This window comes from Delphinapterus leucas, chromosome 19, assembly GCF_059928025.1.
Source record: "Delphinapterus leucas isolate spDelLeu-1000000601 "Yukka" chromosome 19, BTC_Dleu_Yukka2, whole genome shotgun sequence".
NCBI classification, from domain to species: Eukaryota; Metazoa; Chordata; class Mammalia; order Artiodactyla; family Monodontidae; genus Delphinapterus; species Delphinapterus leucas.
This window is the reverse complement of record NC_143147.1, coordinates 20240557-20266814: the sequence shown is the minus strand read 5'-3', so window position 1 is coordinate 20266814 and position 26258 is coordinate 20240557. Positions and strand designations below refer to the sequence as shown.

Below are 26258 nucleotides of genomic sequence, written 5' to 3'. Positions count from 1 at the left end.
TGTCCCCGGCAGTAGAAGCGTGGAGCCCTAACCAGTGGACCGCCAGAAAATTCCCAATATATATATGTATTCTTTTTCAGATTCTTTTTCACTACAGTGTATTACAAGATATTGAATATAGTTCCCTGTGTTATTCAGCAGGACCTTGTTGTTTATCTATTTTATATATAGTAGTGTATATATATTAATCCCATACTCCTAATTTATCCCTCCCTCCCTCCCCTTTGGTAACCTTAATCTTGTCTTTATGTCTGTGAGTCTATTTCTCTTTTGTAGATAAGTTCATTTGTATTTTTTTTTAGATTCCACATGTAAGTGATCTCATTTGATATTTTTCTTTGTCTGACTTACTTCAATTACTATGATAATCTCTAGGTCCATCCATTTTGCTGCAAATGGCAATATTTCATTCTTTCTTATGGCTGAGTAATATTCCATTGTATATAGACCACGTCTTCTTTTTTTTTAATTAATTAATTTATTTATGGCTGGGTTGGGTCTTCCTTGCTGTGTGCAGGCTTTCTCTAGGTGCTGTGAGAGGGGGCAACTCTTCGTTGCAGTGCGTGGGCTTCTCATTGCGGTGGCTTCTCTTTTTGTAGAGCACAGGCTCTAGGCGCACGGGCTTCAGTAGTTGTGGCACGTGGGCTCAGTAATTGTGGCTCACGGGCTCTAGAGTGCTGGCTCAGTAACTGTGGCTCATGGGCTTAGGTGCTCCATGGCATTTGGGATCTTCCCGGACCAGGGCTCGAACCTGAAGTCCTAGGCCACACCTTCTTTATCCATTCATCTATTGATGGATACTGATGTTGCTTCCATGTCCTGGCTATTGTAAATAGTGCTGCTGTGAACATTGGGTGCACGAATCATACCATTTTTGATAGTTAAAAAACACAAACAGGCATTCCCTGGTGGCGCAGTGGTTGAGAATCTGCCTGCCAATGCAGGGGACGCACATTCGATCCCCGGGCTGGGAAGATCCCACATGTCGCGGAGCAACTAAGCCCATGTGCCACAACTACTGAGCCCACATGCTGCAACTACTGAAGCCCACGTGCCTAGAGCCCGTGCTCCACAACAAGAGAAGCCACCACAATGAGAAACCTGCACACCACAAGGAAGAGTAGCTCCAATTCGCCGCAACTAGAGAAAGCCCACACACAGCAATGAAGACCCAACACAGCCAAAAATAATAAAAAAAAAAAAAAAGAAAAAAATTAACATTATATATATAAAAAAAAGAAGATACTTAACAACAACAGAAACCCCACAAACAAAAAACTTTTATCTGGGGAATTCCCTGGCTGTCCAGTGGTTAGGACTCTGCGCTCTCACTGCTGAGGGCCCAGGTTCAACCCCTGGTCGGGGAACTAAGATCCCATAAGCTGCTTGGCACGGCCAAAAAACAAAACCCAAAACTTTTATCTGTACAAAGAGTTTAACTTTTTAATAATTAAAAATGTTATTACTTTAGTTATTTTTTGTGTGTGCTAAAATAATGAGATATCACTTTTAACCTATCAGATTGGGTGTGGGGAATAGATGCCAACATAATTTATGAGAACACAAAGCCATTCAACTTTTTTTGGAGGGCCAATTGGAGTAAATACTCAAATGTTTAATTTTCTTACCCCATAACCCAGCAATTCCACCTCCAGGAAGCTCTTCTACGGAAAACCTAGCACTGATGCAAAAGGAAATGTAGACCGAGTTGTCCACTGCATCATTTATTGTATCAAAACAATTAGAAACAACCCACATCCCCATAGGCAGGGGATGGTTTAAATAACCTGTGTTATTTCCACATGATGGAATCCCATGCAGCCATTTTTTATAAAAAGAGGTAGCTTTATATTTACTGACATCAAAAGATAGCCAGGTTATATTGTTAAGTAAAAAAGCAAATTGCAGAACAGTATGTTGTTTTATTTTCATGCGCACAGAAAAACATTTGAAAGGAAGCATCTAACCTGTTCATGAGATTCTCTGCACACTGGGACGGAGGGACTTGCTCTTTATTTCCTGACTGGCTAATTCAAGTATGTGAGGAAACTATTCACAACTAGACCAACAGGCACTCCGTGAAAATTAAGTCTGGTCCCTCCCTCATCCCCCAGAATCCTCTGGGGAGAAGAGAAATCTCATTTTTACTCTAGACATGTCTATAATGTTAGTACTTTTTATTTTTAACGAAGAATATTGCCTATTATAATTTTAAATATTCAACCCAGTGAGAAAAGTAAAAAGAACGTTCACTGTAGAAAATTTGCAAATTATGCAAAAATTTAAGAAGAAAATAAATATCTACCACAATCTCATCTCCCAGAGAAAAATGCCATTTGGTGCCTTTTCCTCAAATCTTTTTTTTTTTTAATTTTTTTTTGCGGTACGCAGGCCTCTCACTGCTGTGGCCTCTCCCATTGCGGAGCACAGGCTCCGGACGCGCAGGCTCAGCGGCCATGGCTCACGGGCCCAGCCGCTCCGCGGCATGTGGCATCTTCCCGGACCGGGGCACGAACCCGCGTCCCCTGCATCTGCAGGCGGACTCTCAACCACTGCGCCACCAGGGAAGCCCCTTCAAATCTTTTTTATGCACATACATCTTTTTTAAAAAAGTCTGTAAAAGAGTCACAAAATAAACACAAAATGGAAGAATTCTAAACGTATTCTGAGACCAAAAGGAATGAAATTTGTAAAAAGAAAACTTACTTTTTACACGTAGCAGGATAGTGTGGACATGCTCCCATGTTAAATATTCTTACACAACCTGATTTATTATGGTTGTTTAGGAACCTTTCATAAGGAATAGCTCTTTAATTAATCTTTCAGCATCAAACATTTAGGTTGTTTCCCATTTCAGAAAAATGTTTTGCAAATGAAGGAAAGAATAGCCTTTGGGGGCAAACAGAGTACAGGGCAACAGAGAAAAAGTCCCTGCAGCCATCTCTTTCCCCTTCCTGACCCCATCCTGTGGGGTCTCTGCCCAGGCCTTCCAGACCCACTCCCAGAGCATGGCCAGGGCCAGAGCCAACTGGCCTCCAGCTCTGACATGTCCCGGTGGAAGTGCAGGGGCTCCAGCGTGTCTTTCCTGGCCCTGGGATCTTTTCCCAGCACAAAACACCATCTAATTCGGGGCAGTTCGGATGCCTAAGCACCATCCACAGTCTTCCCACTCACGAAATTCAAGGTCCTCAGGGCTCTGGTGGCCCAGAGATGAGTACGACATTCTCATACTGGGGCTCCTCCTGCCCTTCCTCGTCAGCCAGCTTCTGGGGATCCTGTTCTAGGGGACCACCCTCAGGGACCAGCTCCTGGCCCCTCCCTGAGCTCTTGATGCCATCCCCTAGCCCCCTGGCCACTTCCTCTGGCCCAGTCCCTGCAGACTCCAAGGCCCCAGTCAGCTCCTCACTTGGGGCTGAGCTGGAGCTCTGATCGGCAGAGCCAGAGGCCAGCCCTGGGCTGCCCTTGTTCCGACTCAGGGCCCGGCGTGGAGGCTTGGGGATGGCACTCTTGACCTTAGGCTCTGCCTGGCCTTTCTGGAAGCTACCAAAACGGCGGAGGACAGACCGGACGGGACCCTCAGATCCCCGGGGTGTCCCTGCCAGCATGTAGATTGTGGTCACAGAGCCCGCACTCTCCTGGACACCGCCCTCAATGGCTTCCACGCGTTCGGCCACCGTCCGGCCACTAAGCGGGAGCCGGCGGCGGCCAGTGGCTGAATCCCTGGGGCTGGCGGCACCAGAAGGGGCCCCGTTCATTTCTGCTTGCTCTGGGCCTGTGGACTCTTCGGCCTCCTGGCTTTCCGGACCTGGCTGGCCCCCCCGGGAGAGCCTCTTGGGCTTATGGAGAGGGCTGGAGAGCTCCCCGGAGCCTCGGCAACTCTGTGGTGCAAACTTGGTGCCTTCAGCAAAGGAGACTGATGGCCGCTTGGCCCGAGCTAGGCTGGAAGTGCGCGGGATGGCAAACGGCGTGGAGGCATCCTCAGGGGGAGGGAAGGGACCTCCGGTCAGGCTGGCCTCTGGTGACTCTGCTTGGGCCACAGGGACCATCCCTGGCAAAGGAGACAGAAGAGCTTGGCCAAACCTGGGCTGGCTACCCCAATCCATCCTGCTTACCCAGCTCAGCATCTTCTGGGAGGCCCCTCAGATGGGGCAAGGGAGAGGGTGAGGATGCAGAGAGGCAGGGGAAGGGCCTATTCAGGCAGATGCTACTGCTTCTATCCTCTTTTCTCACCACCCACCCTACTTTGCACTAATGTCACACTCTAACCATGCTAAAACTCCTTCAGCGCCACATGGCCATGTCCCTCTTACCTCTGGGCCTTTGGGTATACTGTTCGCTCTTCCTGAAACATCATTCCCAACTCTCCCTAACTTTCCCAGGGCTAATTCCTACTGATTCTGCCAGCCTCAACTCCAATACCACTAACACCGAGACATCTTCCCTGACTCCAGTCATCCCTGACGTGGCTGGATTCCGAGCCCTGACCTGCATGTCCCCCATGAAAGCATGTATCACTCTGTCCCACATGTGTCTGATTACTGCCCACCAGACTACAGGCTTGGGGAGGACAGGAATCTATCTTGTTCTTTACTGCATCCCACTGCCAGGAACTGTGAAGGGCATGGAATGGGAGCTTGATACACGTTTGCTGAAGGAATAAAGGAGAGGCTGTGATGAGCAGGGCTGCTCAGGGGCTGAGTGGGCTGTTTGGGGGCTACCTTCTTGGGGTGGCACGCAGTAGGCAGGATCCTCGTCCTCTTCTCCAGACTCGGGATCAGTAGAGAAGGAGTCGTCTGAGGCCCAGCCAGCCGAGGGCGGTTCGATGAAGCTATGGTTGAAGGGGATCTCCGGATCATGGTGCGAGACTGAGGCGGCAGGGGGAGGCTCTAGGTCAGGCGCAGAGCCCCAGGGGAAGCCCTGTCCCCTTGCAGCCCCTGACCTTCAGCACCCACTTACCTGTCACCCAGGGAAGCTTGTGGCTGCTGAGGGAACCGCAGGGCAGTGCAGAGCCCAGGCTGGAGGTCAGTGCCCCCCAGACCTGCAGCTTCATCCTGGACATAGCGGTTCCATCTCTCGCTGGCCTGAGGGCACGGGAGAGTCGTCAGTGAGGGAGACCCCGGTTGGGGCGGGACGGGGGCAGCAGAAAAGGGCCAGGACCATTCTGGTCCCGGGATTCGTGTGACAGAGTGACTGTGTCTACTTCAGTGACTCTCTATGACTACAGAGTAAAGTCCAAACTACTGACCCTGAGATCTGGGCCTGTCGCAGAGGGCAGCGTGGCTCCAGAGTCACGAGGCAGCAACTGTGGCTCAGACTTTGCCTCTCTGGGCCTCAGCTTCCTCATCCGTAAAATGGGGACAACTGCTATCTATCAGAACTTCTTTCAGGACCCAGCACAGCACCAGCTACCTGGTGGGGCTGCCCCAAAATGCAGCAGTGTGTTATTATCATCCCAGCTGAGCCCAGCTCACCTATCTTTCTGGAAGTGACACCACCTCCAGGAAGCCCACTCTTGTCCCCGCCCCAAAGCTGGAAGTGACAGCTTCAATCATTACCATTCCTCAGACAGTCTGTGCACATGTCCTGGTCTTCCTGTGAGGGGCTTCTCCCCACCTCCAGGCTCTATGCCCCGGGGCTGCGGGGAGGCTACTGGGTCTGCTGGTCTGAGGATGCCCCACAGCACAGAGGGGGACATGATCAAGGGGTAGTGCGTGAACTAATACGAGCACACAGGACAAAACCAAGAGTCCAGAGAACCGGCCACGGGCTCTGCGCGTGCCAGTGACTAGCTGGGTCACCTTGTCCTCCTGGGAATTGAGAATGCTAATCCTCCTGCCCCACGTGCCCCGCTCCAAACCTCCATGCTGCTGTGAGCCTCCAAGGTGCTGAGAAGTACGAAGAGATTTTGTAAAGGAACAAAGCTCTGTGCAAGGAATATTCCCCGCTTCCCCACAGCAGCCCGCAAGCTCAAATCCCTCCTCGCCTCTCCTTTTCTCGAAAAGCCACATTCTCTGCTAAACCACTGCTCGGGCTTTTATGGCACTCTCCCTTCTGAGGCCTGGTCTCTTCCCCTCCCTGCCCAGAGCTGTCCCGTTGCTTCTGCCTTCTGCCATCCTGGTGCCCGGGGACCCCGGCTCACGCGTGACTCAGAACCTCCCCCACTGAAGGCTTCTGAGGAGGGCAGATGGCTGACCTGGTGTCTCCAGGCCACAGCCACTGCCAGCTACCTCGTTACCTCTGACCTACGTGTGTGACAAGGCCAGCCCATCCCCACCCCTGAAAGGAAACCAGATGCCACCTTGCTTCCACCCATGGCCTGAGCTGTGGAATCGGGAAGGAAGGGGCCAGGGTTCACCTGTCCTTGGGATCCAACCGGGCAGCCCAGCAGCAGCAAGCACAGCAGGCGATGGCCAGGAGGAGAAGCAGCAGAGGCACAAGAATGCCCGCAAGGAGGGCGGCATCCTGACCATTAGATCCTAGGGAGAGCCAGGGACAGGCGACTCTTCAGGGCCATGTTGTCTCCCATACATCACGTCTCATCTCTAGCTCTGAACTGCCTACTCTGGGGAGATCCTGGGAACCTTCCACCTGTGGGCCCCTCCCGCTCTTCTAAGAGATGTATACTCTGCTCAGCCTGGAGGCCCCCTCCTCCAGGCAGCCTCCCCACTGGTCCTCTCCCGATGGTCCACGGCCTCTTCTGCAAACTCTTGCCCTCAGTTCTCGGGCCTGATGAGACATCCCGGTGTCCGGCCCTGTCCGCTCATTTCCTGGGTGCTAGCCTGGTTTCCCAGGGGACAGAGGCTCTGTCACATCTTCAGGGGGTCCCAAAGCACCCATACAGATTTCAAGTAAAGAGAACATCTCTGAAGAGGGCCCAGCCTCTCTGGCAAGTAATGAGGCCCCGGAGCCCACGTAAAGGGCCACTCTTTCCCCGGTTACTTCTCCCTGTGTCCTTCTTTCCACCTTACCCAGCTGGCAGGCCCCAGAGATAGGGTGGCAGCTTCCCTCTGGACATTCGCAGGGAACAGAGCAGTTGTTTCCGTGGAAGCCAGATGGGCACGAAGTGTTGCAGCTTTGGGGTGACAGGAGAGACAGGCTGAAGGCTGGGTGAGAAGGCGTGGAGGTGGGCAGGGCACAGGGGAGGGTAAATTTCTGGGCACTGCTTCCCACCCCCTGCCATACAGACTTCCCTGGATGATGTCCACGCAGATTCCTCTGACCTCTCAGCCACATTCTAAGCACCCCTAGCAGTGTTTGGAAGAATCCCTTAGCCCCCAAGCCCATCTTCCAGAGAGGCCACCCACAAACTGCCCCCTGGCTCCCAGGCCCCCCAGGGTGTAAGCCTCAGTCAGGGCCCACCTCTCATGACCCTCATCCCTCGCCCACCTGACGCTAATGTGAAATAAGCAAGATGCCAATGGAATCCAGAGACACTTCCTCAGGGTTTGGAGGTCTGAGCCATCCCCAGCCCTGCCCCTAACTCTCTGGGCCTCGGTTCTCTCCTCTATAAAATGAGGTCTCTTCCAGTTGATACTACATTCTATCCTATAGGTGGGAAAAACCTGACATTGGAGATAGTAACACTGATTATGTTTCTGCCACCTGAAGACCTTAGGGAAACAACAGTGGGGTTTGGCGCCCTCCTCCTAAGTAACTTCTAGTTCAGGAGCCAGGCCTTTTAGATTAAGCATCACTCTGACCCTCCTTTGGAAGATGCAGACCCCACAAGAGGAATAACTTCTTAGTTATGAGGATGCTGGGTGGGAATCTGGGAGATGGAGAAGCCCAGGAAGGGAAGTTTGGGAAGCAGATTGCACAGAGGCCCGACCTAGGCCCCTGCCTCCTTCCAGGGCCCCAGTCCTCACCTGGGCCCCCAGTAGCCGGCGTTGCAGACACACTCCCCAGTCACAGCATCACAGGCCCCCCAGACACAGGTGGGGCAGGTAGAGCCACAACCCTCCCCAAAGGTGCCAATCGGGCAGGGGTCTTCACACCTGAGGTGAGGCAAGACTCAGAATGGGGAGCAGGGCAGGCCTGGACCCCACAGAGGGGCCTCACCCATCTGCCCACACTTGTAGATTCAGAGACCCAGTTGTCTACTTTTCAGCAGTGAAGCTCAGGTGCAAACAGGGCCTTGAATTTGAGGCCAGACCCAGTAGGTGACAGACTACAGATCCCTGGACGAGAAGAGGGCGGGAAGCCTGAGTGGTGAGGGAGCTGGAGGAAAACTGTGCCCAGGGCCCCATTAGCACCCATCTCTCGCACCTCAGTCTTCCCCAGGAGGCGGGCCCCCAGGGCTGTGTGAATGTATGCGTTGCGGGAGGAGGCCGCTCTCCCTGAGGGAGCCGCTGTGGTGAGGATCTAGAAGGAAGGTATACCCTCACCCTGAGCAGGCTGGCCCCCTCACCTGGGCCCCAGCCAGCCAGGGTCACAATGTCGACAGTGCCCGGTGTCTGGCTGGCAGGCCTCCCCAAGCCGGCAGTGGGGGCACTGCTGCCTGCAGCTCTCGCCAAAGGTGCCAGGAGGGCAGGGCTCGTGGCACTGAGTCCCATTCCAGCCCGGCTCGCAGGACTCGCAGCTACCCGTGTCTGCAGAACATGGCTCATTCTGCTTGCAGTGGCCACAGCTGGGAAGAGAAAGAGTACATGCAACACTAGGAGAGCCTCCCGGTGCCAGCTGGGCCACTCAGGCAGGTTCGAGCCTCAGCTGCCCCGTGTTGTACAACGAAGAGGCTGGGCAGACTACCTCTGTGGGCTCTAGTAGGATTCCAGCCTTTTCCTAACCCCTGGTTCTGAGCCCCATCCTTCCCTGAGTCCCAGAGTCACCAGGAGCTCCCAGCCCAGCCAGGGAAGCCAAGTTACGACCTCAGTCTCTGCTTCCCTTCTGCCCAGGGTTCCCCTCCTCCCCTTTTCCCCTTCCCCCATTCCACCCATGCCATCTCGGAGGTCTGGCGTGAGCAGTTTTCAGTAGTGTATCCTCTATGCCATTTTATGCATTATGAAAACGCATAAAATGTCTGTTTTCACCACTAGAATTTTATCTCACATTTTTTTCCAGTTTTACTGAGTTACAATTGACATCCAGCACTGTATAAGTTTCAAGTGTGCGGCATAATGACCTTCTCACATATATACTGTGACACGACTACCAACAGAAGTTTAGTTAGCATCCGTCATCTCATATCGGCACCAAAAAGCGGGAAAAAAGGTTTCTTCCTGGTGGTGAGAACACTTAAGATCCACTCTTTTAGCAACTTTTCCAGTAAGGTTTATCTTATCTTAATATCTCATTGATCCTTACTTGAAGTTTTCCCCTCCAGAGACTTAATTATCTGGGATCACGTGCTTCGATCAGACTCATTAGTAGGGTGAGGAAGGGAGTTCATAAAATCAATTTAGCAGATCCTGACCGGTATTAAAAGAAAGAGAGAGAGAGAGAGAGAATAGAAAACATTTCGGTGTACATATGTGTGTTGTCTGGTTAAGTTTTTACTTCAGTTAATATATATCGCATCATATATTATATATGAATGGGAGGTAAAGCATTTCTTACTGTGGGTGGAACTGGTCAAAGTTTGAAAGCCATTGAGTTTCAGAGGGACCTTGCAATCCTTTTGCCACAATGTTGATTCTTTATCTGTTTCTACGGCTTGCTAGTAGTAGTATTTTGTTTAACAGTAAGCGGATGAAAGTGGTGGGCGAGGCTGGACTTTAGGGCGTCGAGGGACTCTTTTTCCCCTTTCACCCCATCCTTGTCTGTTTCTGCGCAACATTCTCCCTGCGCCCCCGGCTCATCCCCTTTCCCTCCCGTTCTCTCCTCTTCCTTCTCACGCCCTCCTCCCTCCCTTCTCTCCCGCATACCCCGTTGCCCCGGCTCACCTATCGCGGCACTGAAGCCCGTAGCGGCCTGCGGGGCAGGGCAGCTCGCAGCGCGCGCCGCGGAAGCCGGGCGGGCATGTGCACAGGCCGGAGGCGGCGCTGCAGCGGCCGCGCACGCACTCGCAAGGCTGCCGGCACTCGGAGCCCCACCAGCCGGGCCGGCAGGCGCAGCGGCCCGACTCCTGCGCGCACGGCGAGCCGTGGCAGGCGCAGCGGAAGCTGCAGCGGCGGCCCCACCAGCCCGGCTCGCACAGGCAGGAGCCGGTGGCCTGATCGCAGCGCGCCGCCGCCGGGTTGCACTGGCATGGGCGGCGGCACGTGGGCGACCACCAGCCGGGCTCGCAGCGGCACGCGCCGGTCTCGGGGTTGCAACGCCCGTGGGGGCCGCAGGCGCACGGGAACTCGCAGCGGTCGCCCCAGCGGTCGGATTGGCAGTGGCACACGCCCGTGGCCGGCTCGCACTGGCCGTGCGGGTGGCAGGCGCAGCTCTCCCGGCAGTCGGGGCCCCAGTACTGGCCCGGGCAGCCTGCGGGGTGGGGGGAAGGGAAGGGGGTCAACGGGCTCAGGGTCAGGCACCACGGATCCTCGCCCTGCGCCCCCTTCCACAAGGAAGAGGTGGGGAGCCGGGCCCGCCCTCTAAGAGCCGGGGACAGCCTGTCCTCCTGGGGCACAGCTTACTTCCTGCCCCAGACTCTGAACTACACAAATCCTTACCACTGGCCCAGCCTCCCACTTCCACATTCCAGAACACACTTAAAGATCACGAGTGTATGGGCTTCCCTGGTGGCGCAGTGGTTGAAAGTCCGCCTGCCGATGCAGGGGACACGGGTTCTTGCCCCGGTCCGCGAAGACCCCACATGCCGCGGAGCGGCTAGGCCCGTGAGCAGTGGCCGCTGAGCCTGCGCGTCCGGAGCCTGTGCTCCGCAACGGGAGAGGCCACAGCAGTGAGGGGCCCGCATACAGCAAAAAAATAATAAAAAAAAAAGATCACGAGTGGCAAAGGGCCTTGCCCAGAGTCACACAGAAGTGGGTGTGCCTTCATTTATGCCCCTCCTCCCTTTCATTGGGTTCCCCCATTGTGTCTTCCCCCGCCTGGATGCTGCCCATCCGGGTCGAAGAAGAAGCCACATTCCCCCCAGTGTCTCCTCTCAACCCTGACTCCTAGCCAGGCTGCCCTCTGGCTAAACTGCCCACCAACCCCTCTCCCATGCCCCACTTTCTGCCAGAGAGGAAGGACATTCCAGTCACCCTCCACACGCGCATACGGGGAGACCAAGAATGCATCCATTCTGCAGTTAACGGGGATCCACAGCATCTTTCCGGAAGTTGAAAGGGAAGATGAATGGCCCAGAACTGAACCTGTGGGAGGGCTCTGTGGGTGGGATAAAAACCAGATGACTCAGGACATCCCCTTAGAGTGCGTCACTTCCTGTCTCGACCTCAGTCTCCTCAGCGAAGCTTGGAGGGATTCTGGCCCTGCTGTTCTAAGATTACATTCCTACAAGCTTTGCCTCCCCTCTCCCCCAGTCCTGCCCGGCAACCTCATCCTTCAGGAGACTCAGGACTCACGCGAGTTGCACCGGGCCCCGAAGAATCCAGGTTTGCATCGACAGAGGCCTGGTTTCACACATACCTCGTCTTCCCGGCAGACGTCCAGCCCCTCGCAGATGGCTGAAAAACACCCCACCCAGGTTGGAAGGACTGGGGTGCGGCCAGGGGACACTCTGCTCCTTTCACTGACTCCCGGTGGCCTGTCCCCCTCAAGAGCTGTTTCCCCAGGGCTGGGGGGTTGGGTCACGGCATGGACCCTAGCTCTAGGGCTCAGGAGGGCAAACAGACCCCAGGAGGGTAGGAAGGAAGGGTCACTGGGCTCTGTCCTCCCTTCTCCTCCGGTGGGGGGTGCATCCTGGCTACTCACGGGTGGTGCATTCTCGATCATTCTGCCTCCAGCCTGGGCAGCAATGGAGCTCAGCAGAGGGGCTGTGGGGCAGAGAGGGGTCAGCCGGGGGGCAGCCTGGCTCCGCAGGTGGATCACTGTCTCCCTGAGACATGGGATGCTGCCTCAGCCCCATCGGGCAGGCCTGGCCAAGGGTCACAGCCCCCGTGTCCCCGACCCCTTCCCGCTCTGTCCCTGGCCATCCCACCATCTGCCCCCACTACCCACTAGGCTGTCCCCGAGCCCCTCTCGCTTTAGCCCCTCTTTCCTCATGTCCTCCTCCTCCCCCATCAAACCCCCAGAAGACCCACCTGCTGGCCATGCAGACGTGCCGCCCATTGGGGTCCAGCTCAGACCCCTGGGTCCCCCGAGTCCAGAGCAGCAGCAGAAGGAACAGGAGCCCCAGCCCCATGGCGGCCAGTGCAGTGGGAGGGCTTGGGTTAGTCTGGCCCCCACAGCTCCCAACCCCCTCCCTGCTTCCTCCCAAGGCTTTTCCTGAGGAAACCAGGCCGGAGGGGCGGGCTGCCATGAGGCACCTCCCTGAGAAGTTGGGCAGGCGCAGAGAGGACCAGACACCAGCGTACAGAAAGGAAAAGGAAGGCCAATGGCGAGGGCTGAGCAGGGGCTTCAGGGTCTGGTCTCAGTCTGGTCGGGGGGCAGGAAGATGAGGCTGTAAGTTACGGGTACTGGGATAGGCGAGGGGGTGAGCCATGGATATCCACTAGGTCACACTCCCCAGTGGAGGTCCACGCTGGGAGAAGCCTCCCCAGCCAGTGACAACCAAGGGGAACTTCCTGGCAGAGCTGGGCAGGGGCAGACCACTGACAGACAGACATGGAGCAGTTTCTGGGTATCACGGGCAGTTGCTTTATTACATTAGCTTAGGCCATCCATACAAACACCTGGGAGGGAGGTAGTCAACTCTCCATTTCATGGATGGGGAAACTGAAACTCACAGAAGCAGCACTTTTATCTGGCCCTGGAGGCTTGGCACAGAGATACAGGAAGGAAGGTAGGTTGAGCTCCCCGTCACACCCTGGCTCAGGCCAGGGTTAGAAAAGAGCCTGGGGAGGGCGGGGAAGGAGGGAGACCTGTCCTCATTTGAGGTCACACGTCCACCCCCAGACAGACTCCGGAGTCAGGCAGGCCTCTGGGGCAGCTGAGACCCCTCATGAAGATATTCATCGAGAGCAGAGCAGGGCTGGTCAGGAGTTGGGGGCTGTCAGGCTGCCCACAGGCTCCACGGGGGTGGCTGTGGAGCCTCCTCTCCTCCCCGTATTCTCGCTGGTAGCCGCAATGCTGGCCTCAGCCTCAGGGGCCTCTGTTCCACCCTGACACCACAGGCCCAAGCTGGGGGGAGAGCCAAGAGGTGCTGTGAGCCTGGATGCCAGGGAGGTCAAGGATAGGGGCCGAAGGCAGGGGGTGCTGTAAAAAGGGGACTCAAGAGGACGACAGGGCAGCATGAGGCAGGGGGAGGTAAAGGGGCCACCAGAGGAGCGGGAGGGGACGGGCATGCTCAGAGCTCAGGGCGGCTGGGTGAGCCACAGTGGAGCGGGAAAGGTGGGGTCCCTCCACTCCCACCACATTTGTCCTTCCTCTTCCCCCAACATACAAACTCTGTATTCTGGACTCAGGGGGTGGGGGCTGGAGGTGGTCTCCCTTATCCCTGGAGAGCAGGAGCCATGAGCCATCCTCATCGTCACTGAGGCAGAGGAGAGAGGAGTTGTGAGGGTCATTTGTCAAGGCCCTGAGGGACAGCGGGACTCCAGCTATGTTCAGCCTTCTGTGCAGCCCCCAGGAGCAGGCAGGGGAGGACAAAGAGACTTCAGGGGCCCCAAAGCTAGAGACAAGGAAGAGCAGGGGAGACGGAGGACAACTAGAGGATTTTTTTTCTTTTTGGCCGTGCCCCACGGCGTGCGGGATCTTAGTTCCCCGACCAGGGATCGAACCTGTGCCCCCTGCAGTGGAAGCACGGAGTCTTAACCACTGGACCGCCAGGGAAGCCCCCTCCTGAGGCTTTTATTTTCTAGCCTGACACACAGCAGGCCCCTGACAAGACTGCAGATACAGCCTTACCCATCTGAGAACAAACAGATATGCAGCCAAGACAAGAAACCGAAAACTGACTGTGGAGAAGCAGAATCAGCAGGTTTCTTCAGCAGGATGTACAGGGAGCACGGCAGGTGGGAGCAGTGCGATCCAGAGAGAAGGGTGGTGGGCTCAGGACGGCAGGCTCAGGGGATGACCAGGCCAGGTTAGGTTCTAGAAGTGACTAAGCTAGGTGACAGGCTCAAGGTGTGACTAGATCGGGGTGACAGGTACAGTCTGAGGCAACAGGCTCAGAAGGTGACCAGGCTCAGTGGGAGTGGAGGCAGGGACTTACCTGCTCTCTGCTTCCTCTGGGGTCCCTAACATCTTGGACTTGATCTTCCTTCGTTGCTTCCTGATAGCCACCTTCATGGCTTCGAGCAGAAGCCCGGGGACCCGGTGGTCTGTGAGCAGCTCCCTACAGAGGAGGGGGAGGGGCAGAGAAAAAGCAGTGGGGATGCCAAGAGTAGGTCTCGTCCCGACCTTAGTTTAGATGTCACCCCTCCTAGGAATACTTCCTTGATGGCTGCTGTGACCCTTTGCAATGGCCCACCCCATGTGGAAGAAGTTCCAGGAGGGCAGGGGCTTTGCGATTCTCGTCCTCCAGTGCCCAGCACAGTGCCCGGCACACGACAGGGTGGATATATCGATGACCCAAAGAATGAGGAGGGTGAACCGAGGCCTGGGAACAGGTGCAAGTGGTGCCCCCGAGCCTCCCCACCCCTGTCCTGCGCCCTCACCGCTGGAAGTAGGCCAACTCCTCCTTCAGCAGGAACACATTGGCTTTGAGCTCATTCCTCTCCTGAAGGATCTGTTCAACCTCCTGTCGACTGAAGGCGCACTGCCCTACCTTGCGGGGGCGTCCTGGCGACGGCAGGGCATCCGCCTGCGGAAGGACAGGCTTGGTCAGGGGGGCGCCTCGGTTGGAGAGGGACGCTAGAGGGTGACTGGCAGGGAGACTTGGGAGGCCAGGGCGCTACAATAGATGCCAGACCGGTGCTCTGGCTGAGACTGGGGGCGGAGGCCGGCTGGGGGCGCACACTCGTGCCGCCTTCCAACTTCCCGGTGGCCCTAACTACGCAGCACAGCAAACCTTTCCCGAGTGCCGGACCGGTCCCTGACCTCATCCGGCACTCACCCGGTCTTCAGGGGTCCCCGGGGCTCCTGTGCCCGCGGCTGCCGTCTCGGGCTCCTGCCTCTGCTCGCACCCGGGCGCCGCGGCCTGGCCGTGCGCCTGCTCTGGCGCGGGCTCCAAGGTCGCTTCGCGCCGCCGCTCTGATTCGCTCTCGCGGTCCCGCGCGGCGCGCAGCTGGGTTTGTACTGCGGCCAGCTTGTGCCGCAACTCCGCATTCACCAGCAGGAGGCGCTGCAGCTGCTCCTGCAACTGTGGGCGGAGCAAAGGGGGCTGGTGGGCGGGGCGCCGGAGGGTCGGGAAAGCCCCGCCCCCGCACGTCGCCCCGCCCTGCCCTCACCGCCTCAGTCTCCTGGCTGCGCTGCCGCAGGTCGCGGTTGTGCGCCCGGAGTTCATCCCGTTGGCGGTCGGTCACCTCCTTGAGCTGCCGCAGCAGAGCGCGCTCCTCTGAGGAAGGGGCGTTCTCAGCGGCGGCCCGCGGGGAGAGGCCCTGAGCCTCCCCGACCCCGGTTCCCGGCAGGCCCGCACTCACCCTGTGGTCCAGAGCGCAACTCTCTGCAGAGGCGCTCGTTCTCCTCCCGCAGCTGCCGCAGCTCGAGTTCGGCCTGCTGCGCGGATACCTGCAGCTGGAGAGGCCGCGCCGTCAGGGCCGGGCCCCACCAGCCCGCGGGCGGCTACGGGAGGGCGCCGTGACTCACCGAGTCCGGGGCGGGCCCCACGGCCGCCTTTTCCAGGAGCTCCAGCGCCTGCACCACCAGCGGCACGAGCCCGGCCGCCGCCTCCGGCCCGAAGCGGCAGGCCAGCTCCTTCAGCTCAGTGCCCAAGGCCCCCGCTAGGTGGTACACGAGCTCCGCAGCAGTCCCCGACCCCGCGGCCACCCGAGGCCCCCAGCAGTGCGCCCCAGGCCCCACCCTCCTGGGCTCCATGTCCCCCGAAGGCGACTAGGGCTGCTACACCCTCCTCCCCACAACTGGGGAAGGAAAAGGCCAACCAGTCGTGGCCCAGGAAGCAGTTTAAGACGGTAGAGGGCGGGGTAGTGATTAAGGGAAAAAGGCTGGGGAAGGAGAGTCTCAGTGCCCTGCTCCCTGTCCTGTTCAAGCCCCCAAGGTCACAGGAAGCAGGACAGCCAACTTCCAGCCAGGTGTCCAGGAGCTGAGGCTTAGGGCTGTAAGTGGTCACTTTCGACAAGCCCTCCCCACAGTGCCCACACCAGGCTCCACCCCTGTGTCTGGAGTCATGGGGCCTGACTTGGCTGCCAACTCTCCGGGCAAGAGGTGAGAGGTAGGAGAGCTGTCACTGGCCTCAACCAGAGGCAGCCGACTGTCCAGCCATGTGCCTGTTTCCAAGACAGATTGAGAGTGACACAAAGCTTAAAGGGCTAGGCTGGGCACCACAGCTGCAGACTGCTCCAAGAGATGTTGGAAAGTGGTGAGTGTTCCCAAGTATTTTGGAGGGAAACTGGCAAATGTCGTCATGGCAGCAGGAGTGTGAAGGCCCAAGTCCCCTTCAGTTCTCTGAGTTTAGAGAATATTTACCCCCATAGCTCCTGAATATCAGGGGGCCTCAAGGATCAGTCCAGCAGCTTGCTGTGAACAAGTCTGGCCTCTGCCACCCTTACACCCAGAATTCGAGCTGAGGGAAAAAAAAAAAAAACCTCAACAACTCCTGTTTATACAAAATTTATTATACTTTGTTCAGAATTACAAGTCACCACGAGGTCAACAACATAAGCACAAAGTAGAGGAAAATGGGGCCAAGCTGTTGAATGTCACCAGCTTGTCTGTGAGGGTAAAAGGCTCTAGCCTCTGGGGAGTCTGAAGCAGGAGGTGAGGAGACAACTAGGCATAGAGGTCCTCTCGGTCCGCAGAGTAGACCTCGCCCTCCTGCAGGAGAGCAAAGTTGAGGAAGTGGGAGGGTCTGTGCACCTCGTGGTAGAACTCTTTGGGGTTTGCCAGCTGTAGCTCATACTTCATGTTGGGATCATGCCGAACACCTTGGAGTAGAAGGAAAGGGCCAGTGTTGACAAGGTCCACCTGCCTCACCCTGCTGGGTCCTGGGCCATCTCCAAACCAGAGTCCGGCCCTAAGTGATAAGGGTGATGGCCTAACCCCAAGCCCACCATCCTGTGTGCCCCGCCACCACCCCACACCCTGCCTCACATACCCATAAAGTTGTAGTTCCACGAGGACTGGGCAGGGACCATAAAGAAGCCAAGGAAGCGGTCTGACAGTAGCATCTGGACCCTCTCGTAGTGCGAGGGTAGGTAGCCCTTGGGGTTGTTGCCCTTGTCTGTGTTCTGGCGGCCCCATTCATAGCCACTGGGGGTCAGCTTGTAGGCTGTCAGGGTGCAGGAGCCTGGTGTGAAGCTGGAAGAGGAATGAGGACAGAGTCAGCGCTCAGGCCACCATTCCTGGGCCCTGGCCTGCAATGCCTGCCCCATCGTACCTCCTCCCAAGGCGGCCCAACCCCACCTGCAGGTGATGATAATGGTCTTCTCGCCATCCCAAGATGGGTTGTCAGCCATGATCTTGGCATGGGTGGTGACATCCTGGGGTGACAGCTGGGGGGACTCATTGGGCTGAGTGTGGATCCAACCTAAGGGTTCCATCTCCTGTGGGTAGAGCAGTGAAAAGCTATTTAGAGCCCCGTCTGCAGACAGGAATCCCACCCGTGACAGTAACACCCCTGCCTTCCCTCCACCACCTTGAGAGCAGAAAGCCCCGGTTCTCCTACACCCCCGCTAACCTTGAGGTACTCATGCTGGGGCAGCTGGCCAGGCAGGTGCACAGTCTGGTGAGTGCCCCACTGTGGTACCATCACGATGCAGCGGATCTCCTTCACCTGGGGGTTATCTGGTGGGCTCACCCCATAGAGGTACCCTGCAATCTGGAGACAAGGGGGTCAAGAGCCAAAGAGAGTACCAGCCCAGATTTGGGACCGTCAGCCCTGTGTTTAATTCCCTTCTCCGAGAGCAAGGACAGTTTCTCAAATGTGGCCAGAATGTCCTGCATCAAAAACGCCTGGGGGTGCTTATTCAAAACGTTAGACACAGACCTCACCTCAGACTTACCAGGGGTGCTTATTCAAAACGTTAAACACAGACCTCACCTCAGACTTAGCACAGCAGAATCTCAAGCGGGGTCCAGGAATCAGCACTGCTCACACATTCCCCAGTTGATTATTTAAGTATTTAAGTAGTGTCCATAAACAAATGAGCACACAAGCACAGAGCTCATGCATTTCCACAAACTGAACACATCTATAAAATCAGCACTCAGCAGTACTTTAAATTTTACATTGTCATGAACAAAGTAAGAAAACTTGTGTTCCTATAAACTCACCCAACACAGGATACTAACAATCTTCAAATTCACCAAACTGAGGCCACAAGTTGGTGTTTTATAATATGATTCTCCCTGATTACTAGTAAAGTTGACCATCTTTTCATATATTTTCCACCTTCAGTTCCTTTTCTGAACTACCTTCATACTCCTTTGCCCATTCTTCTACAGTTATCTTTTATAAAAATCAACTCTCAGAATTCCCTATTCTAGATCCAAACCCACTATATCTTAAGAGTTATGCAAATATTTATTTCCTGTTTTTAGTTTGTCTTTTGTGGTACCCTTTGTCACGCACAAATTATTAATTTTGATGATGGCTTTGTGTCTTGTTTAAGAAGGTTATCCTAACTTTAAGACGATAAATATTTTCTTCTAATATTTTACTACAGTTTAGTATTTTACGTTCAGATTTGTACTCCACCTGGATTTGACTTCTGTTAAGTGCTATGAGGCAGGGATCAAGCCTCCTTTTGCTGACTGTTTCAGTATCATAAGGCACGCTTAATCCCACAGATGAAGTGGGATCCTCAGGTGATACAATACATTTATTATATACACATGAATCTGTTTCTATATATCCTCTTCCAATAACTTATAGGCCAAAAATACATCATTTCTCAATTGCCATAGCTTTATAATGTTTTGGTATCTGGTGGGGGCCGAAACCCTCCTCCCTCCCTGTTTTGGCTATCCTTGTATATTTACTCATCTATCAATTTCAAAACCAGCACCTCCAGTTCCAGGAAATCTCAGGTGAGTTTTAGGCACATAAAATGTTTGGCACACACTGTGGCCTAGTTGAACAAACATACTCACTTGGGCCCGAAGGTCAGATATGCAGATAAACTTCTTAAGCACGTTCTTGGGAAGAATATAGGTATAACCAGTCTCCTTGATGTCATCAGATGAAACATAGATGTGATTGGTCCTTAAGTGCAGGTTGGCGGCAGAGATGGCCCTAAAAACAGGTAGGGAATGTTGGCATTTCTCAACTCAAGCACCTGAGGTAGCACCAGAGGCCTTTCCATCCCTACCCCTCTTGCCCCTTATACTACCTGACCCTCCATTCAGTCTTAGATGAGAAAGTCTGGGTCTCATAGTTGCTGGTGGTAGAGGTGATGATTTCGTCACCATGCTTGTTGACAGTACGAGTCTGGGTTGCAGTCAGCTGTGACTGTTCCTTGGTCTGCTTCTCAATCTCGGCTATCTGCTGCCGCTGCTGTGATGGTGCAGAGATCTCCATACCCAGGATGATGTCTCGAATTTCTGATTGTGTCAGTGATGCCACATTCACACTGTGGGGACAGTGTGGGTCACACCACAAGGATCCCTTCCCCTTGGTCACTTACGTCCCAATGGCAAGGTGTAACTTGGTGGGACAGGAGAGCCCATACTTTGACCCCAGATAATCTTCAACTGACACTTGAAGTGTGAGGTGGAAATACACTAATACGGATAAGATTTGTCACATCCCAGGCTGGCCCTGTGCCTATACACCTTTCAGCCATGCTCAAACCTGCTCAGCATCCATACCTCCCACTTTTCCTCAACAAAAAGTGCCCTGGAACTGGAAAACTCTCAAAAACGGAAATCCTAGAACAAGTTCTCAATCACAGTTGGTGTGTCCACACCCTTACTGGGTGAACATTTTTGGTTGCCACAATGACAAGGAAGGAGAGGGAAGGAAGAGGTGTGTGTGTGTGTGTGTGTGTGTGTGTGTGTGTGTGTGTGTGTGTGTGTGTGTGTGTGTGTGTGTGTGTGTGTGTGTGTGTGTGTGTGTGTGTTATTAGCTGTGGTATCTGAGGGTCTGGGATGTTAGAACTTCCTGCAATGTATGGACAGTAAGGAAACGCCCTGCTCAAAATGGCAACAGTGCCTCTGCTAAGGAATAGCGCCCAAGTGTCCGCCTGAGCCCTGAGACATGAACACTTCCTACACCATCTGAAGACACTGCCTACCTACCTGTCCTCTATAGGCATCTCTAGGACAATTTCTTGAGAAAGTTCTGAGCTTAAAATGTTGCAAAAAACCAAGAAGGCATATACTGAGCCACCCATTTTACCCTTTTTGGATCTCTCATCTGTATCCCCACCACTGCTCACTTGTTTTTCTTGCCATAGTCAGCCAAGATAAGGTCCTTGAGCTGCACCTCCACCTTGATCCACTCCTCGTCAGTCAGAGTGGGCCAGATGTGGTGTGGTTCTGTGATCGTAGTCTTGTCTGGCTTCAGGATGACCTTCGCCCGGTCGTTGTTCACATGCAGGGCACGCAGAATCAGGATGAGGCGGGAGAAAGCCTGGGGAGAGATGTGGCAGCATGGGAGGAGGTCGGCTACTTGATGTTCTTCCCCTCTCCTCCAGCCTATCCTTTCAGGAGACCCAAGAACCCATTTCAAACCCTATGGTGCTCCCCTCACCATGAGTCAACTTGATATGCAGAGTCACTGGCCCATGCACAGGCTGAAGATGTGAAAATGGCCCCATAAGAGGCCTGTGGGAAAACCTAAGGCACAGAACCTTCCTGTGACCCCCAAACCCACTCCTCTTAGAGTGACCCTCCCTCCTCGTGAGGTGGCTTCATACCGTGTAAGATGAGATAGTCTTGAGCCAGTCATCATAGAGGTTAAAGAGAACCATCTGCGGCTCAGTGGCTTTAAGGATGAGATCCCCAAACTTTTCCACCTTGAGACAAGCCTGGAAGGGGAGCTGGAGCTCTGATCCTTTGATCACAATATTGGGGAAGTCCAGCAAGTGCACCTGAGACAAGATCAAGTCCAAGTTTAGAAACAGAACCAGCAGGTCTCAGCCCTCTTTCCTTCTACCTCATTCACCACCTCTCACCTCCAATGGATCGAGCATGCCTTTCCTGGTGACAATGATCTGCTTGGGCTGCTCCTCCACTGGTAGAGATCGGATCAGGGCAGCCACCTCCTCAGCTGTCTTCCACTTAGCCAACTAAAAAGCAAGAGAGAAGAACATGGAAACTGAGTCTCCACCCTCCCAGGTCAACTAGAACAAAAAATTCTAGTCTTAAAATAATTAGACTATGTTTCTATCACACACTGCTGTTGGATGTTAGGTACTTCAGAGGTATAGAAAAAACGTCCAATGGTTTTGCCCCAAAGGGTGTTTCAACCTCGCTGGCCAGACAAAGCTCACACAATGCCACGAGCTAGTATTTGATTATATACACGCTATGTCAGGGACAAGAGAAATTAAGGCTAAGGTCATAAAAAGCTGCACAAATAAAGAAGTCTTAAGGGATGAGTAAGACAGTGATTAACAAGAGAAGAGTTCATTCTAGACGCAAAGACCTATAAGCAAAGCCACAGAGGTGGAGATGCTCATCAGGGTTTGGGATACCAGGATCCTGGACTGACTGCCGGAGGAAACACGCTACAGAGGAAGAGGAACTGTGGCTGGACAGGTTACAGGCCAACCAGATGTTAAGCATCTAGGAAACCAAAAAGTTAATTCAGCAAAAAGAAAGGGGCTACCAAAGGCTTTGAGGAGGAGAAGAGATTTGGTGAAAATGACATTTTAAGAGTGCTTGTTCCCTTTAGAAAGATGATTTTTCATAGCCCTCTTCAAGATAGGTTAGAGATGGGAGATTCAAGAAGCAGAGACGCCAGCTTGTAGGTAATGAAGGACCTCAAATATTCTTGGACCTCTTATAGAAGAACACTTCCCAAGTTAAGTAATTCAGGAAAAAAGTTTAAATGAGATGTTCTGAATCTTACAAAGAGAGAAACAGGAGATTCTCTCTCTCACATACACACCCCCCACATACCAAAGAGTAAGAGGCAGCAAAGTTCTACAGCCTCTCTACCCTTTAACATGCTCACCTGCCCCAAACGCTTCTGTCCAGCCCACACAGATGTGTGAATTATCTTGAGAAACAGCTGCCCTGTGCGTGGGTTGAAGATGAAGATGGCCCCATTGATGGGCTTGGTGGTCAGGTTCCCTTCAAAGGTCTAAGGAATGATTACATCAGTTAGCACAGTCTAGACACAACCAGCCCGCCTTCCTCGCAATATGCACGCACTTGCCCGGCCACCCAAACGCTGCATGGAACAGGCATATACAGAGCCCCACACCCACACGCTGCATCTAACTCTCACCTTATGGATAGTCACTCTGTAGACATTCGTGTCATCCACAAACCAGATAATCTGGTTGGAAAAGAGTTCACCATAGTTCTGAGAGGACAGATAGGGCTCAGTGGGCTCAGATGAATAAAGCTGCAGCCCTTTACGGATCCGTTCACGTAACACATACAAGGCAGGGTTTGCCTTCATGATCTTGGCCATGGCCTGCTGTATGAGGGGCTTGCTGCCAGGGAACCAGTTTCCATAGGCACTGTGAGGGTGGAAGAGGCAAGAAAGGTTAAGACCAGGCTGGCAGTCCCAGGAACAAGGCAAACTGCGACTCTACAGAGGAAGAAAAGGCTGTTGGTCAGGCTGAGAATGAGTGCCTGCTCATGTACATAGAGGCAGGGAAGAAAGAGTCAGTGACACCAGTGGAGGAAACGGCCAACCTCACCTCACCTGGGCAAACTAAAAAAACACGTGTATATTAAAGTACGGGGCAGAGGGGAGGGATAAATTAGGAGGTTGAGATTAGCATATACATACTACTATATATAAAATAGATAATCAACAAGGACCTACTGTATATATATATATATAGCACAGGAAACTCTACTCAATACTCTGTAATAATCTATATGGGAAAAATATCCTAAAAACAATAGATATATGTATACATATAACTAAATCACTTTGCTGTACACCTGAAACTAACACAACACTGTAAATCAACTATACTGCAATGTAAAATAAAAATTAAGGGACTTCCTTCCTGGTGGTTCAGTGGTAAAGAATCCGCCTTACAATGCAGGGGACGCAGGTTCGATCCCTGGTCCAGGAACTAAGATCCCACATGCCACGGGGTGTCTTAAGCCCGTGCGCCACAACTACTGAGCTCTCACTCATTCCTTAGACCTTTGAAGGGAACCTGACCACCAAGCCTCTCAATGGGGCCATCTTCATCATCGAACCTCAACTAGAGAGCCTGCGTGCCGCAAACTACAGAGCCCACACGCCACAACTACAGAGCCTACGCACTCTAGAACCTGTGTGCTACAACTAGAGAAAACCCGCACACCACAACTAGAGAGAAGCCCGCGTGCCACAACGAAGAGCCCGTGTGCTGTGACTAAGACCCGACGCGCCCAAAAATAAATAATAAATAAAATACAATAAAGTGTGGGGCTGATGAAAAGTACCAATACATGCTTCTGAGCCTCAACTTACCTATGCAGGTTATAGGCCAGGTCGATGGCAATGAGCACACCTGTGGGCGAAGGGTAGATACTCATGTTGTCTGTGGTGTAGTCCAAGAACTTGGCCCGGGCGTAGCGCTCGATGTCATGGGAATCATAGTCCCCCCAGCGCAACTGGATGTCAATCCAATACTTCTGAGTGGTGGTGCTGTCCATCACATCCCTGAGGGTGGAAACGGGTCAGGAGTCTAGGCTTCCAGGAAGACACTGGCACAACCAATATCCCCAGAGCCACAAGAACTCTCAATCACTACGTCTAAATCTCAAAACCAACTCCTCTGCCTGTTCCAGATCAGCAAGACCCACCAGAGAATTAGCAGACCTGGCTGAGGGTGTTAACAGAATCAGGGGTAGAACTTGTTACAAATTAGAAAGAAAGGCAACCAGGGACAATTTCTAAAGTAGTGCTGCTAGAATAGTAAAACTAAGCTTCTTAGATGCCTAGGGCTGGGTCGTAAGGCACTTACTTAGAGTCTGCCAGCAATGAGGGCCGGGAGACATTCCACTTATAGGAGGCAAAGAGCAGGATATCTGCACAGGAAGAGTTCATCTTATAGGACTTTCGGGGGTGGATTGTCTCCTTTTGTACTGTCTCAATTTCCAGTGCATCCAGTTCCTGATCAAACACCTGGAGGCAAAGGTGGAAAGGTTATGACTGGTTATGGAAGCCCACTTAGAATGAGGGCTTATAGAACTTAAGATAATGTGGCACCTGGGACCACAACAGAAGTCTCATCCTTGGAGCTCTGAGGGTGGATTTCCCATACCCAAAAGAGAGAGCTGACCTTTTTGTGGCATCCTCTCCCCTCAACTCTAGCCCACCTGACACAAGTCCATAACGATGCTCTCGTGGATCTTCTGCCACAAGTGAGCTCGGAAGATCTGGATGAGAGAGATCTTCAGTGTGGGGATCTTGCCATGCATGAAGATACCCGTCAGGTCCAGCTGCACCTGAAAGCCTACGTATACCTGACAGGAAAAAGAGAGTGACACTAGAGACCGAGAGGTTCTCAGGACATAATTAAGGAAGTAGAAACTCTTGTTTTTAGCTTCCCATCTCCCATGTCTATCAATCACACTCACATTGGCTCGGTTGATGGTTGGGGACCACCAAAGGGTGAATCTACGATTGGGAATCTGGTTCAATCCTGATCGCTGAGCATTGGTTAGTTTCTTCCACTTCATAGACTCCTCAAAACCACTGGCCTTCTCCCTGGGAAGCAGAAGAGACCAGGTAAAGTGACGTCCTGCCATCCCCCAGAGCACTGCTGACCTCCTGGGGTGGCTGTGTGGGAACACCGCAGTAGAGCACAAAAGCATATGAGGGGTGAGCTCAGAGGGCTGTGACATGTGAGAGGTCACTGTAAGGGGAGAACAGAATCCTCACCAGAAAAGCCCCTCCCAGGTAGGGAAGTAAGTGCCCTTGAAGAGAGTGTGTTCCAGAATGCCTTCCACACCACCCAGGGCCTGGATCATGTCTGTACGGTAGTTGTTCAGGTTCCAGAGCTTTCCATCATGCCGCTGGTGTGTCCACCAAAAAGGGTTCTGCTTCAAAACCTAGATGGCAAGGTAGGTACGGTGAAGCTTCTGGGTGCCCACTGCTTCAGGTTCCCAGCATGGCCACAGACTCTCCTAATTCAGGGAAAATCTCTCCACTATCCCCTCCACGTACCTGGTACTGCTTAAAGTCAGTTCTGACACGCCAACCCTTATCATAAGCCAGTGTGTGCCGGTCCTTCTGGAAGAGGGTGTTGATTCGAGGAATGCCACGATCCCATGAATCCTCTAGATCTTCTAGGGTCAGTCGTCTGCCAAGGAAAAAAGATCAAAGTTAAAACAAATACTCATATGAAGAGTTCAGCATTCCTCCCTGGCCAAGGATGAACAGGGTCAGACATACAACCTACTTCCTTGACTCCATAAAAATACTCTACTCCTGACCTCCAGGCAGGACTCAAAGGTCACACCACTCAAAAGGACTGCTATGCCCTCCTGGATGCCCACCTGTTCTGCGCAATGGCCTCTTGTCTCTTGAGTGCATACTCAGCCCAGACCCGCTGAGAATCAATGAACTCACTCTCCCAGGGCTGTATGTAGCGATACAAGTTGGGAATCAGCTGGTCTTCTTCATGGCTCATTCCTGAACGAAAGTGTGTGATACCTACATCTGTCTGCTTGGACCACCTGTTTGGGGACACAACCAAGATTAGAGAAAAAATAAAAACTGAAAATAAAGAAACATCTCCTTCCCTCAGGGTCTAGCAAGATTTTCAGCCAAGTCCTACCTGAGGTCAGATTGGGGGATGAGCACATGGCCCATTGAGAGCATGCCAAGTCCACCCAACTCCTTAGGGGTGTAGAACACGACAGGGGGGAAGCGACTCGGCATCTTGGAGTTGAGGCCAATCTTGATTCGTGTCTGGATCTTGTTCTCACACTTCACCAGCAAGTCCAGGAGCTCCTGGGTGTTCACCACAGCCTCCCGAAAGTATGTCATAAGGCCAATAAGAGCTGTGTTCCACTTATTCACAATCTGA

General features: G+C 53.5%; 3 protein-coding genes across 4 annotated transcripts in view; all 3 read right to left on the bottom strand.

Moving 5' to 3' along the window:
* Positions 1 to 218: 218 nt before the first annotated feature.
* Positions 219 to 12343, bottom strand: SCARF1 (scavenger receptor class F member 1). The gene is made up of 11 exons (XM_022595389.3): positions 12126 to 12343; positions 11797 to 11858; positions 11448 to 11549; positions 9879 to 10404; positions 8408 to 8626; positions 7866 to 7994; positions 6969 to 7072; positions 6356 to 6476; positions 4957 to 5081; positions 4719 to 4865; positions 219 to 4048 (listed from the first exon to the last, which is right to left on the bottom strand). Exons 1-11 carry the CDS (start codon positions 12341 to 12343, stop codon positions 3189 to 3191), a joined length of 2613 nt encoding a protein of 870 aa, XP_022451097.1. The 3' UTR covers positions 219 to 3188.
* Positions 12344 to 12379: 36 nt separating this feature from the next.
* RILP (Rab interacting lysosomal protein) lies at positions 12380 to 16618 on the bottom strand. 2 transcript variants are annotated; one of them, XM_089900647.1, is made up of 8 exons: positions 15733 to 16618; positions 15567 to 15660; positions 15375 to 15481; positions 15041 to 15286; positions 14643 to 14788; positions 14198 to 14320; positions 13427 to 13516; positions 12380 to 13164 (listed from the first exon to the last, which is right to left on the bottom strand). In XM_089900647.1, exons 1-8 carry the CDS (start codon positions 15958 to 15960, stop codon positions 13020 to 13022), a joined length of 1179 nt encoding a protein of 392 aa, XP_089756773.1. In that variant the 5' UTR covers positions 15961 to 16618; the 3' UTR covers positions 12380 to 13019. The 2 variants fall into 2 exon arrangements, with proteins under 2 accessions (XP_089756773.1, XP_022451101.2); XM_022595393.3 differs by having other exon boundaries at positions 13071 to 13516.
* A 79-nt stretch (positions 16619 to 16697) lies between these two features.
* PRPF8 (pre-mRNA processing factor 8) overlaps positions 16698 to 26258 on the bottom strand; it is a 36671-nt gene continuing 27110 nt past the window's right edge. Inside the window, exons 25-43 of the mRNA XM_022595388.3 lie at positions 26007 to 26254; positions 25726 to 25905; positions 25394 to 25529; positions 25109 to 25278; positions 24805 to 24934; positions 24544 to 24690; positions 24189 to 24349; positions 23693 to 23884; positions 22499 to 22736; positions 22223 to 22351; positions 21219 to 21332; positions 20961 to 21134; positions 20481 to 20674; positions 19434 to 19673; positions 19195 to 19336; positions 17780 to 17920; positions 17506 to 17645; positions 17198 to 17400; positions 16698 to 17027 (exon numbers count right to left, since the gene is read on the bottom strand). Coding sequence (XP_022451096.1) covers positions 16873 to 17027; positions 17198 to 17400; positions 17506 to 17645; positions 17780 to 17920; positions 19195 to 19336; positions 19434 to 19673; positions 20481 to 20674; positions 20961 to 21134; positions 21219 to 21332; positions 22223 to 22351; positions 22499 to 22736; positions 23693 to 23884; positions 24189 to 24349; positions 24544 to 24690; positions 24805 to 24934; positions 25109 to 25278; positions 25394 to 25529; positions 25726 to 25905; positions 26007 to 26254 — 3234 coding nt within the window. The 3' untranslated portion in view covers positions 16698 to 16872. The remainder of the gene's footprint in view (positions 17028 to 17197; positions 17401 to 17505; positions 17646 to 17779; positions 17921 to 19194; positions 19337 to 19433; positions 19674 to 20480; positions 20675 to 20960; positions 21135 to 21218; positions 21333 to 22222; positions 22352 to 22498; positions 22737 to 23692; positions 23885 to 24188; positions 24350 to 24543; positions 24691 to 24804; positions 24935 to 25108; positions 25279 to 25393; positions 25530 to 25725; positions 25906 to 26006; positions 26255 to 26258) is intronic.

Coding starts and splice junctions, on each gene's coding strand:
- SCARF1 (XM_022595389.3), bottom strand. CDS start 12,343: ATGGCAGCCCGCCCCTCCGGCCTGGTTTCCTCAGGAAAAGCCTTGGGA. Junction 10,405..11,447: donor CGGGGCCCGGTGCAACTCGC/GTGAGTCCTGAG, acceptor CCCACCCCGCAG/GCTGCCCGGGCCAGTACTGG. Junction 4,866..4,956: donor CAAGCTTCCCTGGGTGACAG/GTAAGTGGGTGC, acceptor CTGCCGCCTCAG/TCTCGCACCATGATCCGGAG.
- RILP (XM_022595393.3), bottom strand. CDS start 15,960: ATGGAGCCCAGGAGGGTGGGGCCTGGGGCGCACTGCTGGGGGCCTCGG. Junction 15,661..15,732: donor TGGGGCCCGCCCCGGACTCG/GTGAGTCACGGC, acceptor CGGCCTCTCCAG/CTGCAGGTATCCGCGCAGCA. Junction 15,287..15,374: donor GCAGCCAGGAGACTGAGGCG/GTGAGGGCAGGG, acceptor CTCCGCCCACAG/TTGCAGGAGCAGCTGCAGCG.